At 40.1% G+C, this 16,876-nt stretch overlaps 1 protein-coding gene across 1 annotated transcript in view; it reads right to left on the minus strand.

Annotated features, from left to right (window-relative positions):
• Nucleotides 1-393: 393 nt before the first annotated feature.
• The window catches only part of sturkopf (lipid droplet associated hydrolase sturkopf), a 38,160-nt gene continuing 21,677 nt past the window's right edge, over nt 394-16,876 (minus strand). The window contains exons 2-4 of the mRNA XM_068380436.1: nt 16,378-16,522; nt 13,077-13,208; nt 394-2,221 (exon numbers count right to left, since the gene is read on the minus strand). Coding sequence (XP_068236537.1) covers nt 1,563-2,221; nt 13,077-13,208; nt 16,378-16,522 — 936 coding nt within the window. The 3' untranslated portion in view covers nt 394-1,562. The remainder of the gene's footprint in view (nt 2,222-13,076; nt 13,209-16,377; nt 16,523-16,876) is intronic.

The raw sequence follows: 16,876 nt of genomic DNA on the forward strand, positions 1-16,876 counted from the left end.
AGTAATATCACTTCAGTACAGCTAAATTAGCTAAGGTGAGATGACACATCACTCGTAAGTGATGGCTGTCTTTGCGAGGTCAGTTCATATACCTACAAGCTCATCATCTGATACACCTAGCATGTAACTCCGTGTAGTAATGTATTTTGTATAACGAACTATAAATACACTGTTACTGGTTCTTTTTCAATGAAAGTTAAATACACAAGATAAAAAAAAGTCTGTACAGTTCATATACAGCAGCACCTACCATTTAGGAAGTTCTACGCAGCGAAATCTCGCGATGTATGATACATACAATCCTCAAGGTGCAGTAGTAGTGTTCAGTATTGAACATGAGGTATACATGGATCCGTACTTTTATGTACACAGTATGTAACAATTCCCTACGTATGAGATCTGTAGCTTAATGCTTGTTGCTTGACAAAATCGTGTGAAAGATGCTTAAATGATGAAGGATCATGGGAGAGTGAGACAGAGTCAGCCAGAGTGAAACAGTGCGATGGCCGGGTGCATAAAAGAGAGGGTGGTTTGAACACCTCGGGCTGCGCAGCACTCCTAACAGCGAAGATTTGCTAAGAATTAAAACCTTATTCAAATATAACACAATCTCCATATGGGGAATGTCAAAACTGCAATAAAACCTGTGAGGACATAATTTTGATAGCATATACTACAATATTTATGCTATTTAAAAAAAAAAACTCTTTACATGAAAATGAAATAGTGAAAAGTAATAAAAAATTTGTTTTCTTAATTTTTCCTCACTGTACTATACTTTACCCAGGAGATATTTATTTCAGTTACAATACAATAATATAAGATGTACAATATTAAACACCTGGAATTGTTTTAAAAAGGTAATACAGTAGTATACATAAGCTAACATTATGTAAGAAAAAATTTGTTTATGTGATGAAACGAAGCGAAATATAATAATGATTATATTACTTTATAACAAAATTATATAACAGTATATACAGTATACATAATAACTATGAAATGCATATAACAAAGAAATATTAGGAATCCTCGTTTTCTCACCTTAAAAGAGCGTTGTTAATTACCTCTTAGTTGAGAGATATGAATGAAATACAGATAAAGTTTAGTGTAACTGTACTGTACTTATTTATAAATACTAGAAACTGTAGGAGTATTTATTACACTCAGGGCATCTTATAAAAAAATATAGTAAAATACACACATACTACATACATACATATATATACACATACTACATATATACACACATACATACATACACACACACACACACACACACACACACACACACACACACACATATATATATATATATATATATATATATATATATATATATATATATATATATATATAATATACATATATATATACACACAACAGTGTAAATTTCTAATAAGCCACAAATACCCCTTGATAACTAATTCATTCTTCCACAGGACCACATCCAACGAAAAAATATTTTACTAAAAACAATGTACTACATGAATTATTGTCAACAACTGCTTATTTTTGGCGCTGTTCTTTTGTGAGAAATAACGAGAATGTTAAATAAATCATCAGCCAATCCAACTAAGAATCTTTTTTGCCACCCCTTCAGATTTACTAAGAACAAAAGCGTGGGGGTAGCCCTCCTCGCACAGGAAACTAGTTAGCCCATCAATCTTCTGCAGTAATTCAGTTCTGTAGAACTGAGGGACCCAGCCATCGCTCGCACCGTAATAAAGTACAAGTTTGTCTTTATGCTTGCTTACCGTCTCTATGTCAGCATTGATGACATACACGAGTTCGGCATATGCCATCCAAAGGACGTTCTGAATGATTTTAGGATGTAGCAATTCAATGGTTGCTTTCAAAGAACCCTCTGATATGTCTTTTTTTGAAAAGTATAGCTTTAAGATGAATTCTTTTACGGCACTTGGGAGGACATAAGCGAATATCGTCAGGAATACGGTTAACCAACGTAAATACGAAAACAGGGGCCACAACATCTGTCCGTTTGGAGTTATTTTCATCCTTTCAATTGTAGGAAAGAGAAGGTAATTCTTTTCAAATGTTACATCTGAATGAGCTTCCATGGCTTTCAGAAGCTTTAGGATAATGTAACTACCAATGGAATGTCCTATTAAGGTGATTTGTGTACCCTTCGGTACATGATCCATGATAAATGCTATCTTGTGTTCCACTTGCTCGTCCAAGTCGTAGACATGTTCTTTACCTGAAAAGAATTCAATCTCATATAAGGAAGAGTTGCTGTCTCACAGGATTTTTTATACAGGAGAGGGGGTTCCCAGCCCCCTCGTCCCATCCCTTTTAGTCGCCTCTTACGACACGCAGGGATAACGTTGGCGCTATTCTAATTTTCATTTGTTGATGTCGGCTACCCCCCAAAATTGGGGGAGGTGCCTTGGTATATGTATGTATGTATAAGGAAGAGAAGTAAGAAGTAAATAAGAAATAAATCAAGGCTTTCAAATTTTCCGGGTAAAAATTCCCTACGTTAATAAACATTGAAACCTAAGCAATGAATAGCAAGTCTATTGTAGCTTATCATTTCAACTTCCCTGATACATGGTGTCTAAGAACTAATTATTAAAAAGAAAAATTTTATTTTTTGTGACAAACTCATTACTTAAACTGTACTATCAGGCAATTTTGTGATTCACAAAATCCCAGGTCCATAAGTCTTTTGTTTAAAGAGCGCAACTCGGCCCCATTAAAACAATGTTATTTTGAGGTTACTTCAAACTCTATCTGCATTTTTGTTTCTTGACCAATTTCATTTAAAAAACCCTTGAAAGATAATTCTATATAAAAATTCTGAAAATAAACTTGAATAGAATTTTAATTTTTGTATATGTATTAATTTATCAATGTACAGAAGATGCTTTCAATTGTGACTAATTTTCATATGAAACTTTTTGGGTTTTTCAGTTGATTTCTAGATTTTAGTCTATAAAATTCTTTCTTTTCATGTCCGAATGACAAAAAAAACAGTAAATTCTAAAAAAAGTAGATGGCATTTTACTCCAAAACTTTTATCATTTGAGAAGAAAGGCTTCATAGTTTTTTAAATTGATTGAATACTCTTTACTACAGCATACATAAAACTAAAGTTTCCAGTTTTACTCCCTTTAAGAGGCCACAAGCAAGTCTCTCTTTCCCCCCGAAGTGACATCTGGCGACTATTGGTAACTCGAGGTGTGGTTGGCTACTCTTGCTCTATTCAATCTTGAAGTCGCAACTAATTTCCTATCCTCCTGACATGAGTCAGTGGGGTGGAGGAAGAGCATGCATATGAACATCAGGTGAGTATAGAAATTAAAAATTTTATCATCAAAATTCAATTGTTTTTTATAAACCTCCCCTGATGTCTGTATCACTGACTCATACTCTGATGGAGTGGGTCATGAAGGAAAGAGATAGGAAATTTAGTCTTAGAAAACATAGGCTATGGGGGCCTATGTGCTAACATTCCTGACTGTTGATCGCCATACTGGGGTTTGAGACCCGGTCAAACTCGTTAGTACCGTTGGTCACTGCAACCTTACCATCCTCCTGAGCTATAGATGAAGGGTTTAGTTGAGCATATAGGTCTATCTGATGGGTCATCAGCAGCCATTGCCAGGTCCTCATTGGTCCTAGCTTGAGTGGAGAGTGGGCTTGGGCGCTGATCGTATGTATATATGGTCAGTCTCTAGGGCATTGTCCTGCTTGATATGACAATGTCACTGTCCCTAGCCTCTGCCATTCATGAGAGGCCTTTAAGACTTTAAAAACCTAGACTAATTAAATTTATCCATTTATAAAACTGAAGAAAATTCAACTTTATTAAACCACACTCCTAACAGCTACTAAGGCACCTAATATCCATTAATCTTGGCAAGAGAACCAGGATTCTTTAAGATATTGTTTACCAAATACCAATTTGGTATGCCCTTAGCTAAAACTTTTCAAAAGAAACATTCTTACAAAATTTCATTGATACAACTGCGCTTCTAACCTACTATCTAATGCATCAAAACTTCCGTTTCCAAAGATAGTATTAGATAAAAACTTTGGTAAAACTTTTGTCTTAAATAATATTCTTAGCTCTGAAAGCAGGCAAATGCAATAAGATCTCCTTATGTTCTCTAAAACCCACCTTATAAGAAAGTTTGCAATTCACTACTCCATTTAGCAGACAATAATGCCAAAAGAAAAAAGTATTACTGTGAGATCTTCAATAGAAAGATTTTCTAAATGACTAAATTTGAATACTTTAAAATGATATTTTAATTATAAAATAAATTTTTGAATATACTTACCCGGTGAATATATAATAGCTGCAACTCTGTTGCTCGTCAGACAAAAAAACAGTAAAAACTCGCCAGCGATCGCTATACAGGTTGCGGGTGTGCCCACCAGCGCCAACTGTCGGCCAGATACCACTCTCGATGTAAACAAAGACTCAATTTCTTCTCATCCCACTGCGTCTCTATTGGGGAGGAAGGGAGGGTCGTTTAATTTATATATTCACCGGGTAAGTATATTCAAAAATTTATTTTATAATTAAAATATCATTTTTAAATATTTAACTTAGCCGGTGAATATATAATAGCTGATTCACACCCAAGGAGGTGGGTAGAGACCAGTTAAATATGTTTACATCGTATAAGCTAAGAGTTTTTTATTTCATTTGAACAGTTATCAATATAACAAAACCAAAATAAATAGGTACCTGGTAAGGAAGTCGACTTAGACGATTACTCTGCCTTGTAAGTACGTCTTCCTTACGGAGCCCAGTGATCCTCTTAGGATGCTGACAGACCCCCAGGAGCTGAAGTATCAAGGGCTGCAACCCATACAACAGGACCTCATCAAACCCCTAATCTGGGCGCTCTCAAGAAATGACTTTGACCACCCGCCAAATCAACAAGGATGCGAAAGGCTTCTTAGCCTTCCGGACAACCCATAAAAACAACATTAAAACATTTCAAGAGACAGATTAAAAGGATATGGAATTAGGGAATTGTAGTGGTTGAGCCCTCACTGCTACGAATGGTCCCAGTGTGTAGCAGTTCTCGTAAAGAGACTGGACATCTTTCAAGTAAAATGACGCGAACACTGACTTGCTTCTCCAATAGGTTGCGTCCATTATACTTTGCAGAGATCTATTTTGCTTAAAGGCCACGGAAGTTGCTACAGCTCTAACCTCGTGCGTCTTAACCTTAAGCAAAGATCGGTCTTCCTCACTCAGGTGTGAATGAGCTTCTCGTATTAACAATCTGATAAAGTATGACAAAGCATTCTTTGACATAGGCAAGGATGGTTTCTTAACCGAACACCATAAAGCTTCAGATTGGCCTCGTAAAGGTTTAGTACGAGCTAAGTAGAACTTAAGAGCTCTAACAGGGCATAAGACTCTTTCTAGTTCATTGCCTATGATCTCCGATAAGCTGGGAATATCGAAAGATTTAGGCCAAGGACGAGAAGGTAACTCATTTTTGGATAGAAAACCAAGTTGCAGAGAACAAGTAGCTTTTTCTGACGAAAATCCGATGTTCTTGCTGAAGGCATGAATCTCACTGACTCTTTTAGCCGAGGCTAAGCATACCAGGAAAAGAGTCTTAAGAGTGAGATCTTTCAGGGAGGCTGACTGTAAAGGCTCAAACCTGTCTGACATGAGGAATCTTAGGACCACGTCTAAATTCCACCCAGGAGTAGCCAAACGACGCTCCTTAGTGGTCTCGAAAGACTTAAGGAGGTCTTGCAGATCTTTATTGTTGGAAAGATCTAAGCCTCTATGCCGGAAGACCGATGCCAACATGCTTCTGTAGCCCTTGATAGTGGGAGCTGAAAGGGATCGTCCTTTTCTCAGGTATAAGAGAAAATCAGCTATTTGGGCTACAGAGGTACTGGTCAAGGATACAGAAACTGACTTGCACCAGTCTCGGAAGACTTCCCACTTCGACTGGTAGACTCTAATGGTAGACGCTCTCCTTGCTCTAGCAATCGCACTGGCTGCCTCCTTCGAAAAGCCTCTAGCTCTCGAGAGTCTTTCGATAGTCTGAAGGCAGTCAGACGAAGAGCGTGGAGGCTTTGGTGTACCTTCTTTACGTGTGGCTGACGTAGAAGGTCTACTCTTAGAGGAAGACTTCTGGGAACGTCTACTAACCATCGAAGTACCTCGGTGAACCATTCTCTCGCGGGCCAGAGGGGAGCAACTAACGTCAACCTTGTCCCTTCGTGAGAGGCGAACTTCTGCAGTACCTTGTTGACAATCTTGAATGGTGGGAATGCGTAAAGATCCAGATGTGACCAATCTAGGAGGAAGGCATCTATATGTATTGCTGCTGGGTCCGGGACTGGAGAGCAATAGATTGGAAGCCTCTTGGTCAGCGAGGTTGCAAAGAGATCTATGGTGGGTTGACCCCAAGTCGCCCAAAGTCTCTTGCACACATCCTTGTGGAGGGTCCATTCGGTTGGAATTACTTGACCTTTCCGACTGAGACAATCTGCTAGGACGTTCAAGTCGCCCTGGATGAACCTCGTTACTAGGGAGATGCCTCGATCTTTTGACCAGATGAGCAGGTCCCTTGCGATCTCGTACAACGTCAGTGAGTGGGTACCTCCCTGTTTGGAGATGTACGCCAAGGCTGTGGTGTTGTCCGAGTTTACTTCCACCACTTTGCCTCGAAGGAGATACTCGAAGCTTCTCAAGGCCAGATGAACCGCCAAAAGCTCCTTGCAGTTGATATGCATGCTCCTCTGACTCGAGTTCCACAGACCTGAGCATTCCCGACCGTCCAGCGTCGCGCCCCAGCCCAAGTCCGATGCGTCCGAGAAGAGAACGTGGTTGGGTATCTGAACTGCCAGGGGAAGACCCTCTCTTAGGCTGATATTGTCCTTCCACCAAGTCAGGCAAGACTTTATCTTTTCGGAAATCGGGATCGAGACCGCCTCTAGCGTCTTGTCCTTTTTCCAGTGAAAAGCCAGATGTGTCCTTTTTCCAGTGAAAAGCCAGATGGAATTGAAGAGGACGGAGGTGTAGTCTTCCTAGTGATACAAATTGCTCCAGGGATGACAGCGTCCCTACCAGACTCATCCACAGCCTGACTGAGCAGCGTTCTTTCTTCAGCAACATCTGGATGGAAAGCAGGGCTTGATCTATTCTGGGGGCCGACGGAAAAGCCCGAAAAGCTTGACTGTGAATCTCCATCCCTAAATACAGAATAGTTTGGGATGGGACCAGCTGCGACTTTTCCAAATTGACTAGGAGTCCCAATTCCTTGGTCAGATCTAGAGTCCAATTGAGATCCTTCAGACCGCGACGACTGGAAGAGGCTCTGAGAAGCCAGTCGTCCAAATAAAGGGAGGCTCGGATGTCCGATAAGTGGAGGAATTTCGCCACATCCCTCATCAGCCTCGTAAACACGAGAGGAGCTGTGCTTAGGCCAAAGCACAGGGCCCGAAACTGGTAAACCACATCTTCGAAGACGAATCTCAGAAAGGGTTGGGAGTCTGAGTGAATGGGGACGTGGAAGTAGGCATCCCTTAGGTCTAGAGAGACCATCCAGTCTTCTTTTCTGACCGCTGCTAAGACTGACTTTGTGGTCTCCATGGAAAACTTCGTCTTTGTGACAAAGACATTCAGAGCACTGACGTCTAGCACCGGTCTCCAACCTCCTGTCTTCTTTGATACTTGGAAGAGACGGTTGTAAAACCCCGGTGATTGAAGGTCCGAGACTTTGACCACCGCTCCCTTCTCTAGCAAAAGAGACACTTCCAGTTTCAGGGATTGTCTCTTTTCTTCCTCTCTGTACCTGGGAGAGAGATCGATGGGGGACGTCGCTAGAGGGGGTTTGCGTACAAAAGGGATTTTGTACCCCTCTCTGAGCAATCTCACAGATTGTTGATCTGCGCCTCTCTTCTCCCAGGCTTGCCAGAAGTTCTTGAGTCTGGCTCCTACTGCTGTCTGAAGTTGCGGGCAGTCAGACTCTGCCCTTAGAGGACTTGGATCCTTTCCTCTTCCCTCGCTTCCCTTCGGCACGAGCACCTCCCCTGCTGGAGGCTCTGCCACGAAAGGGCGGGATAAACCGAGACGCTGGAGTGTCTATCCTCGGTCTAGCAGACAATGTAAGCAAAGGGGGAGCTTTGCGAGCCGAGGACGCAACTAGATCGTGGGTGTCCTTCTGTACTAAAGACAAGGCAATTTCCTTAACCAAGACTTCAGGAAACAGGCACTTGGACAAGGGCGCAAAGAGTAGTTCAGATCTTTGGCATGGCGTCACTCCAGCAGACAGGAAAGAACATAGAGACTCTCGTTTCTTCAGGACTCCGGACGTGAATGAAGCGGCAAGTTCGTTGGACCCATCACGGACGGCCTTATCCATGCAGGACATAATGAGTAAGGAAACATCCTTATCCGCAGAAGAGATTTTCCTACTCAGGGCTCCTAAACACCAGTCTAGGAAGTTAAAGACTTCGAAAGCCCTAAATATACCTTTAAGAAGGTGGTCCAGGTCCGATGGTGACCAACAAATCTTCGAGCGTCTCATGGCAAGGCGGCGGGGAGAGTCTACAAGACTTGAGAAGTCGCCCTGGGCAGAGGCAGGAACTCCCAAGCCGAGAACTTCTCCCGTGGCATACCAGACGCTCGATCTAGACGAGAGTTTAGATGGGGGGAAGGCAAATGCTGTCTTCCCTAAACTCTTCTTGGTCTCTAACCAATCGCCCAACAGCCGCAAAGCTCTCTTTGATGAGCGAGAGAGAACGAGTTTAGTAAAGGCAGGCAAGGTAGCAGGAACGCCTAATACAAACTCCGACGGCGGCGAACGAGGAGCCACAGAAACAAAGTGGTCAGGGAACAACTCCTTAAACACAGCCATGACTTTTCTAAAGTCCAAGGATGATTGAGCTGCCTTAGGCTCATCAAGTTCTGAAGGTTGATCCTCTTGTGGTTCAGCAACGTCCTCATCTGACAGTTCCTCATCCTATAACTGATGAGAAAACGGCAAAGGAGTGAGCAACGTTTGACTCGCCGAGTCCGGTCGCACTGGTGCATGCGTGACGGAGCCGGACGCAGCGTCATGGAACTGCTGAACAGTCTGGGAACTGTCAACAACCATAGGTGCGCGAGGACGCACAGCGTCCACCAGAGACTGTTTAGACCGTCTGGGTTGTGCAGTCAACACCATACCGGGTTGCGGAGGTTGACGCACCGCATCAAAACAAGTCACCTCTGATGGTTGATGAACGTCCTGAACGTCAACAACCACCTCCGTGCGTTGCCTAACGTCAACGTGCGGCTGGAAACCCACACTGGGTCGCATCGGTGGAGGTATTACCCCAACTGGTTGACGCGAGAAAGCTACCTCAACGTCAACAGGACGCACAACAGACCGCTTGGATGGTTGTTGGCCAGAAGGTTCAGCGGCAACCTTCTCCGTATTGAAGTCCTCCATCAAGGACGCAAGCTTGGACTGCATGTCCTGCAGTAACACCCATTTAGGGTCTACGGAAGCAGGTGCGGCAACAGACGGGGTAAGCGACTGAGGCGGCACAACTTTGCCTTTCTTAGGCGGTGAGCAGTCATCCGATGACGGCAACGAGTCCGAACTGTCCCAGTGGCTACAACCGGGACGTTGGACTTGTCCTGAAGGGACCGACTTACGTTTCAAAGGTCTGGAGACCTTGGTCCAAGGTTTCTTACGAGAAACACCTTCGGACGACGAGGTAAAAATGGGCTCTCTCGTCTTACGTTGGTAGGGGCGATCTTGGGGAGATACGCCTGATACCATAGAGGGAACGTCTGTTCGCTGATCAAGGCCTCTCGAACCCATGAGTCGTACGACATTGCTTCTCCCCTGGGCTTGGGAGCTTGCAAGAGGTCCCGGACTAGGAGGACGACAGGCACGAACAGACGAACCCTCAAGCGCAACACTGTTCACAACACTTTGAGAAACACTAGGCACTTTAACACTTTCCGCCGCGGCACTTTGGCACTTTAGTTCCTTTACGTCCGCCATGAGTTGATTCCGGTCACTTGCTAGGGCCTCAACTCTCTCCCCCAAGGCATGGATAGCACGCATCATGTCTTGCATCGACGGTTCCTGAGTGCTAGGAGGGGGGTTAGGAACAACCACTACAGGGGAAGGATTAGGTTCAGGGGCATGTGGAGAGGAAAAATCTACCGACCTAGAAGAACTTCTCCTTACCCTATCTCTCTCTAGTCTGCGTGTATATTTCTCAAATTCGATAAAATCGAATTCCGAAAGGCCCACGCATTCCTCACACCGATCTTCCAATTGACAGGTTTTACCCCGACAATTGGAACAAACAGTGTGAGGGTCGAGAGAAGCCTTTGGAAGACGCCTATGACAGTCCCTAGCATTACATTTTCTGAACTTAGGAACTTGTGAAAGGTCAGCCATTTTGAATTAGTCAAGGGAAAATTCCAAAAAACGATCTAAGTCATCAACAATTAATCCGATCCAAAAAAGAGTTCAAGGATTTATTTGAAGAAAAACACCTGTACTGCGAAAGCTCAAACCAAATTAAAGTACTTCACCAAATATGATGTGAAAAAACTCCAGGTTCAACAGCGAGTAAAGTACGTCTTGTCGACACGTCGACAGAGAAGAAAATTGAGTCTTTGTTTACATCGAGAGTGGTATCTGGCCGACAGTTGGCGCTGGTGGGCACACCCGCAACCTGTATAGCGATCGCTGGCGAGTTTTTACTGTTTTTTGTCTGTCGAGCAACAGAGTTGCAGCTATTATATATTCACCGGCTAAGTTAAATATTTAAAAAATTGTAATACTACATGTAGATTCCAAAAAAATTCCTCTGACTACAGGAGGGTCTTAATAATAAAGAACCTAAATACTCTACAATAATACTAGAACCACATAAATCCATACCTACGTGTTTGAATACAGAATGAAGTAAAGAACTAAAATCCTTTCATAGCTGAAATGGAAAGTTTCTTCCAAGAAATCTTTATTTTGGCCAAGTATACTGTAGTTGAGCTCCATAAAAATCTAGACAAATTAGTAAAAGTTCTCTAGTCTAGGGTAGTGCCATAGCCTCTGTACTATGGTCTTCCACTGTCTTGGGTTAGAGTTCTCTTGCTTGGGGGTACACTCGGGCACACTTTTCTATCTTATTTCTCTTCCTCTTTTTTTTTTTTAAATTTTTAGTTTATATAGATTTTTATTTCAATGTTGTTACTGTTCTCAAAATATTTTATTTTTCCTCGTTTCCTTTCTTCACTGGGCTATTTTTACTGTTGGAGCCACTGGGCTTATAGCATCTTGCTTTTCCAACTAGGGTTGTGGCTTAGCAAATAATAATAATAATAATAATAATAATAATAATAATAATAATAATAAAGCAAATCTTAAAATCATTTTAGCTCTGAAGATGTCAGCAGATTCTGGATTCTATATTCAATCAGTCCTGTAACAAGGCAACCACTTCTCACGCTAGAGAACCCAGATCTGGTGAACAAAAAACCACTATCTTATTGCCTAGAGATGTTGCAAACATGTCAACATTTTGGTCACCTCCCCCAATTCCAAACCCATAGAAATACTGGAAAAAGAAGCCAATCATTAGGAAGAATATAGTTCTTTCTGCTTCACTGAACTGTTAGGATGCTCAATCTTTCTGATGAAGACCAATGAGGAAGGACATTCCCTCAAATTCGTCCAAGTCAATATGATTTTTGGTTAATAAGCTATATAAAACAAATTACATTTGGAAAATTATCATTAAACACAAGCTGATTTTCAGCTCTTTTCATTTTCTACAAGCTTCAGTACCCATCTATTAGATATGACTTACTGAAAACGTTGAGAAACTTTGCAAAGGTATAGGTTTGGACAAGGGAGGATTCAAGGAAAGAGGGGTTCAATAATGCACTATGATTATAGAGGGTACTCACAGCCCCGCCTGTAGACAACCCCATACCTAATGACTTTGATTTTCCTCCAATCCACTCATAACCATTCAGATTAAATGACTGATCTCAGTGAGTTACCTTTTTCCTCGCAATCTTTGATTTAGTTACTTTCTTCTTGGCACAGCAGAGCTGAAAACCAGACTGGCACTCGGTAGAACGCAGACCTCTGCCGCGGCAGCTTATTTATTGACCTTTGTTGATCCTTGACCTTAATCTTTGACCTCAACATGTATTAATTGGCGTGGATTTTCATTCACTCAAATATGAACCAAGTTTGAAGTCTGACAATGATGTCCAAACTTATAACTGATTACATGGATTGGACATTTTGCTTGATCTTGACCTTCCAAAATTTAATAATTCCCAGCTTTTTACATAAGTTAATCCCTGCTAGTTTCATTACTCTATGATTAAAATTGTGGCCAGGAAGCTGTTCACAAACAAACACATACACACAAATAGGGGCAAAAACATAACCTCCTTCCAACTTCGTTGGCAGAGGTAATAAAGTACAGTACAGTAAATACAACTTCATTAGTAGCCTGGGTATTTGGTATTCCTGATTCGAGGGTGTGCGAGCATGTGAATGCTTTAAGTTAAAAGGATATGCACTTAGCGGAGAGTGTGCAAGCAAACAAGTAAATGCTACATCAGTAACATGAGTGCGCTAATGGAAGAGCACGGAAAATTTGTAATCAAATGGTTAACATGTGGTTGAAAAAGTGCCTTTGTAAACACCTTGTTGATTTATTCAACTTCACTTCTCAGTTACTCTAACTTGAAAACTACAAGTTGAAAAAGACATTTTCTTTTATGTTTGAACACCTGTAAAAAAGAAAATCTATGGTTTCCCAAAAATTTTGGAAACTCAGAGCCACTAATATAGGATAAACAGACATAACTGTGCATGACAGCATCGAAAGACAGAATATAGCAAGGACAGGCAGCAACACTTTGATTTACCACTAGTCACCAAATATCATCTTCGTGAGCAAGAGTTCTGGCCTCTTGAAGGGATGATAAGGGGAAATTTTTAGCTTTTTGGGGGGGGGTAACATTGTTATCAAGTCAGACGCCAGAACAAAACAATACAAATATCATGGAAGGTTTATGAAATAATACTTACTGGGCCAGAAAGGGAGATGTGAAGTGTGAGAATGGCCTGCATGGGAGAGAGCCCAAACAGAGTGAGTATCTTGCACGCCTTCATAAAGGTACTGCATAAATTCTCTGTAATAAGACACTACTCCAGGGTTACCTGTAAGAGAAAACATTTAACTTAGAAGGATTCCTAGTTCTGAGAATAACAGAATACTAAAGACACTTGAAATTTTGCCCGTGAGGACATCATAAAGTACAGTAGTTTAATATCATAGTCCTTTATTTCCTATGCTAAAAATTGTTGAACTAATTAAATTACACTAAATAGAACTGTATATTCTACCACTTCCTGTAACACTACAATACATTATGAAATTCTTCAATAGCTTTTTAGCTATAAATATGATGGTATCAAAATATATTTTTCTATAACATCAATTTCATTTGTTGTGCACAAACCCATCATTTACATCAAAAGGGATACAGACTCAGTCCTTGATGTGTGCTTAAAAAAAAGTCATAAACTTACAAACATTCGGAGATAGACCAACAAACACAAATCCAACTGGAATAATCCCTATGTCATTGTCACCATCATCTCCTCCTATGCCTACTGATGCAAAGGGCCTAAGTTAGAACTAATCTCTCTCGGAGAGTGCGAAGAGCATGCCCAAACCACCTCTCTTATAGTTTCATTTCTAGTCCTGTCCTGTCATTTAACTCCCAATATCCTTCTGAGGGCTTTGATCTCAAATCTACTAAATCTATTGGAGATTGTCTCATTGTCATACCACAATTCATGTCCATAGAGTAACACCGATCTCTTGGTTCAGAGATGTAAGTCAAGGAGTGGATACTGTATTCAAGCTTTTGACACATTCTATATCTAGATTTTCATTGCATTTGGCAACCTAGATTTCAGTAACTGAAGGCATTGATATAAAAGAATGTTAAGAGCCCTAATAAACTGTCAGAATTTCCAAGATTCTGATGGCATTTGGCAACCTGGATTTTGGTAATTAAGGGCATTGAAATAGAAGAATCTTAAACCCTAATACAGTATACTGCTTGAATTTATCTTCCTAAATTCTTTACTATGTTATACTTTAGTCCCTGCCCGGTCGTTTTTCAATTAAAAGTAATTGGTCTTTCTGGCTGCTAGAAACCCTGATACTATCTCCATTACTGAGATCAAAAGACTCTTGAGAGGAAAAGAGATATATGACGATAAGTTATAGACTGTCTCCATGTGATTTCTTCAACATTTACTCAGCTAGACTCTTGCTCCATAACTAGTGATCCAACCAGAATTGAAAATGGTTACCAAAATAAGAGATAAAATCAGAGAGTTTCTGTTTATCTGAGGCTGTCCTAAATAATGAAGAACACAATGGTCCCCCAAGTTTTAAAACAAAATTAATAAACATGTAGTTTCTTGGGTATCATCCAATACAGTTTTCTTCAAATAGGTCAAGGTATCCAAAATAAAGATCAACACAAAATTAATAAACAACACATAGTCTCTTGGGTATCATCCAATAGTTTTCTTCAAATAAATCAAGCATTTCAAAATGAAGATAAAGTTCTGGGCCACCTCTAAAATTCTCTTTAATAAGAGAATCAGCAAAAGACAGAATTCCTACCAAACCACTCATACACAAAATACAGAAATGTAACATTGTTAATTTATATATACCACATACCTTAAACATAAAACATTAAAAATAAATATTTTTCAAAGATTAAGAAAAGCATCTGTACCCTAGGAACCATGAGTTCTAATTTTCAGTTATGAAAAATAGTCCGTCTCCTGTCCCTCCTGAGTTTTATTATACAGTCCCTAATAGAACTAAACAGAATTAGAGTCATGCATCTAAAGAAAATTGGGGTAACAGACTAAATTATTTATTATGGTTCATAAAGGTAGATCATGATCATTTCATTCAGAAATGGTAGCCAAAGGAACTGCGTAACACAACCGCTGTCCTGACCCTTGTATTCCAATTGTATTATCATTATTATTATTACTTTCTAAGCTACAACCCTAGTTGGAAAAGCAAGATGCTATAAACCCAAGGGTTCCAGCAGGGAAAATAGCTCAGTGAGGAAAGGAAACAAAGAAAAATGAAATATTTTAAGAAGAGCAACAACATTAAAATAAATATCTCCTACATAAACCAAAAAAACTTTAACAAAACAAGAGGAAGAGAAATAAGATAAAATAGTGTGCCTGAGTGTACGATCAAGCAAGAGAATTTGACATAGAATTAAAATGCTTTTATTTTACCCTTATTTATGCTTCCATAACTTGCACCCTTTAGCACCTTAAATACAGTTTCTTATAAGAACAAAATACTATACATAACATACATATATTTAACTACTGTATATTCCTATTGTGGATTGTGCTACTGAGAATCTCCTTGAATCAAACTGCCTGAAGTAATATGACACTGTCTTTGGTATAAATTATCATATGATATTCTTTTGATACTCAAAAGGGATAATATAGATGATAATAAAGGGATTTTGAAGAAGGAAAAATCTATTTCTGGGCTTGACCTGTGTCGCTCCATGAAATGTTCCTTATAGCACCATTTCTAAGGTATAAATACTGCTAAATATACCAGAGAAAAAAGTTGCATGGAATGCCAGGAATAAACCCAGCTCGCTCACTCTAATAGAGCGTCGGTATAGTAACTGGAGCGTGTTAGAACCACTATCGGAGGTCCTTTACCAATTAGTCTTCTCCTTCCTCAACATCCCCCATTACTACGAGGTGCTGTTCTACATCCGACCACTGCCCGCTACTATGGCTACTACCCCCCCCCCCCACCCCTACCATTACCCACTCTCTCTCTTATATCCTCGGATTATACAGCTACTGTACTGTATTAGCTTTCTGGAGGATAGCTTAAACCTGCGAGTTAATTTGGTTTGTTATTTCTGCATGGGATGGATTGAGATTTGTGCTAAATCTAATAAAATTATTCACAGCCGGTTGTTTGGAACAGAGAAGGAATCAAGGAGCTGGCAAATATATCTGCTGTCCTGACCATTCTGTACCTCAAACTCCAATTGAATAAGTCATGAGCTGGAATCAATTCTTAAGTCTTGACAGTATCCAGGGCACTATAACTCGTACCATTCAATGAAATTAAATATTTGCACTACTGGTTTATATGGTCAAATAAACTTTTCATCTTTATTTACAAATCACTACTAAAGATTAATGCCAAAGCAATCCATGAATTCTGTAATACTTTAATAAAATGTACATTATGTAATCATAAGAGACTGACAACTAAAACTTAAACGCTACCAACCTGGAATGATGAGCAGAATCTTCTTTGGATCTTCATTCAAACTTTTACCCAAACTTAAAAATTCTGTCGGTTTCCCTCGTACCAGAATTTCTTGTCGACATATTTTCGCCATGATCTTCAAACCTTGGACAGATTTACCGCTGAACTGAATAAAAGAATAGAAAATACAGTATTGTATTAGATTATCAGGTCCATCAAATTCGACAGATGGAAGCACTTTCCGAGAGCTAGGGAAAACAAATTAGTAAAGTGCGTCCAGATCTGTGATCTGAGTTTAATTTTAAAACTATCATTCAATAAGAAAAAAACATAAATTTTAAAAATCATTAATATTTTTCTTAACTATACAAACATGAATCCTCTAATAAGAGTATAATTTCAGAAAACCTAGAAACTCAGTTGTTAAAATTTATGATGAGGTATCAGTTGTTGCTGGTGGGTGGCTGGTAAGCCCCGCCCACCTGACAGTACACTGAGCAGCCAATTTGACCGTAACCTA

Source organism: Palaemon carinicauda, chromosome 9 (genome assembly GCF_036898095.1).
Source record: "Palaemon carinicauda isolate YSFRI2023 chromosome 9, ASM3689809v2, whole genome shotgun sequence".
NCBI lineage: Eukaryota > Metazoa > Arthropoda > Malacostraca > Decapoda > Palaemonidae > Palaemon > Palaemon carinicauda.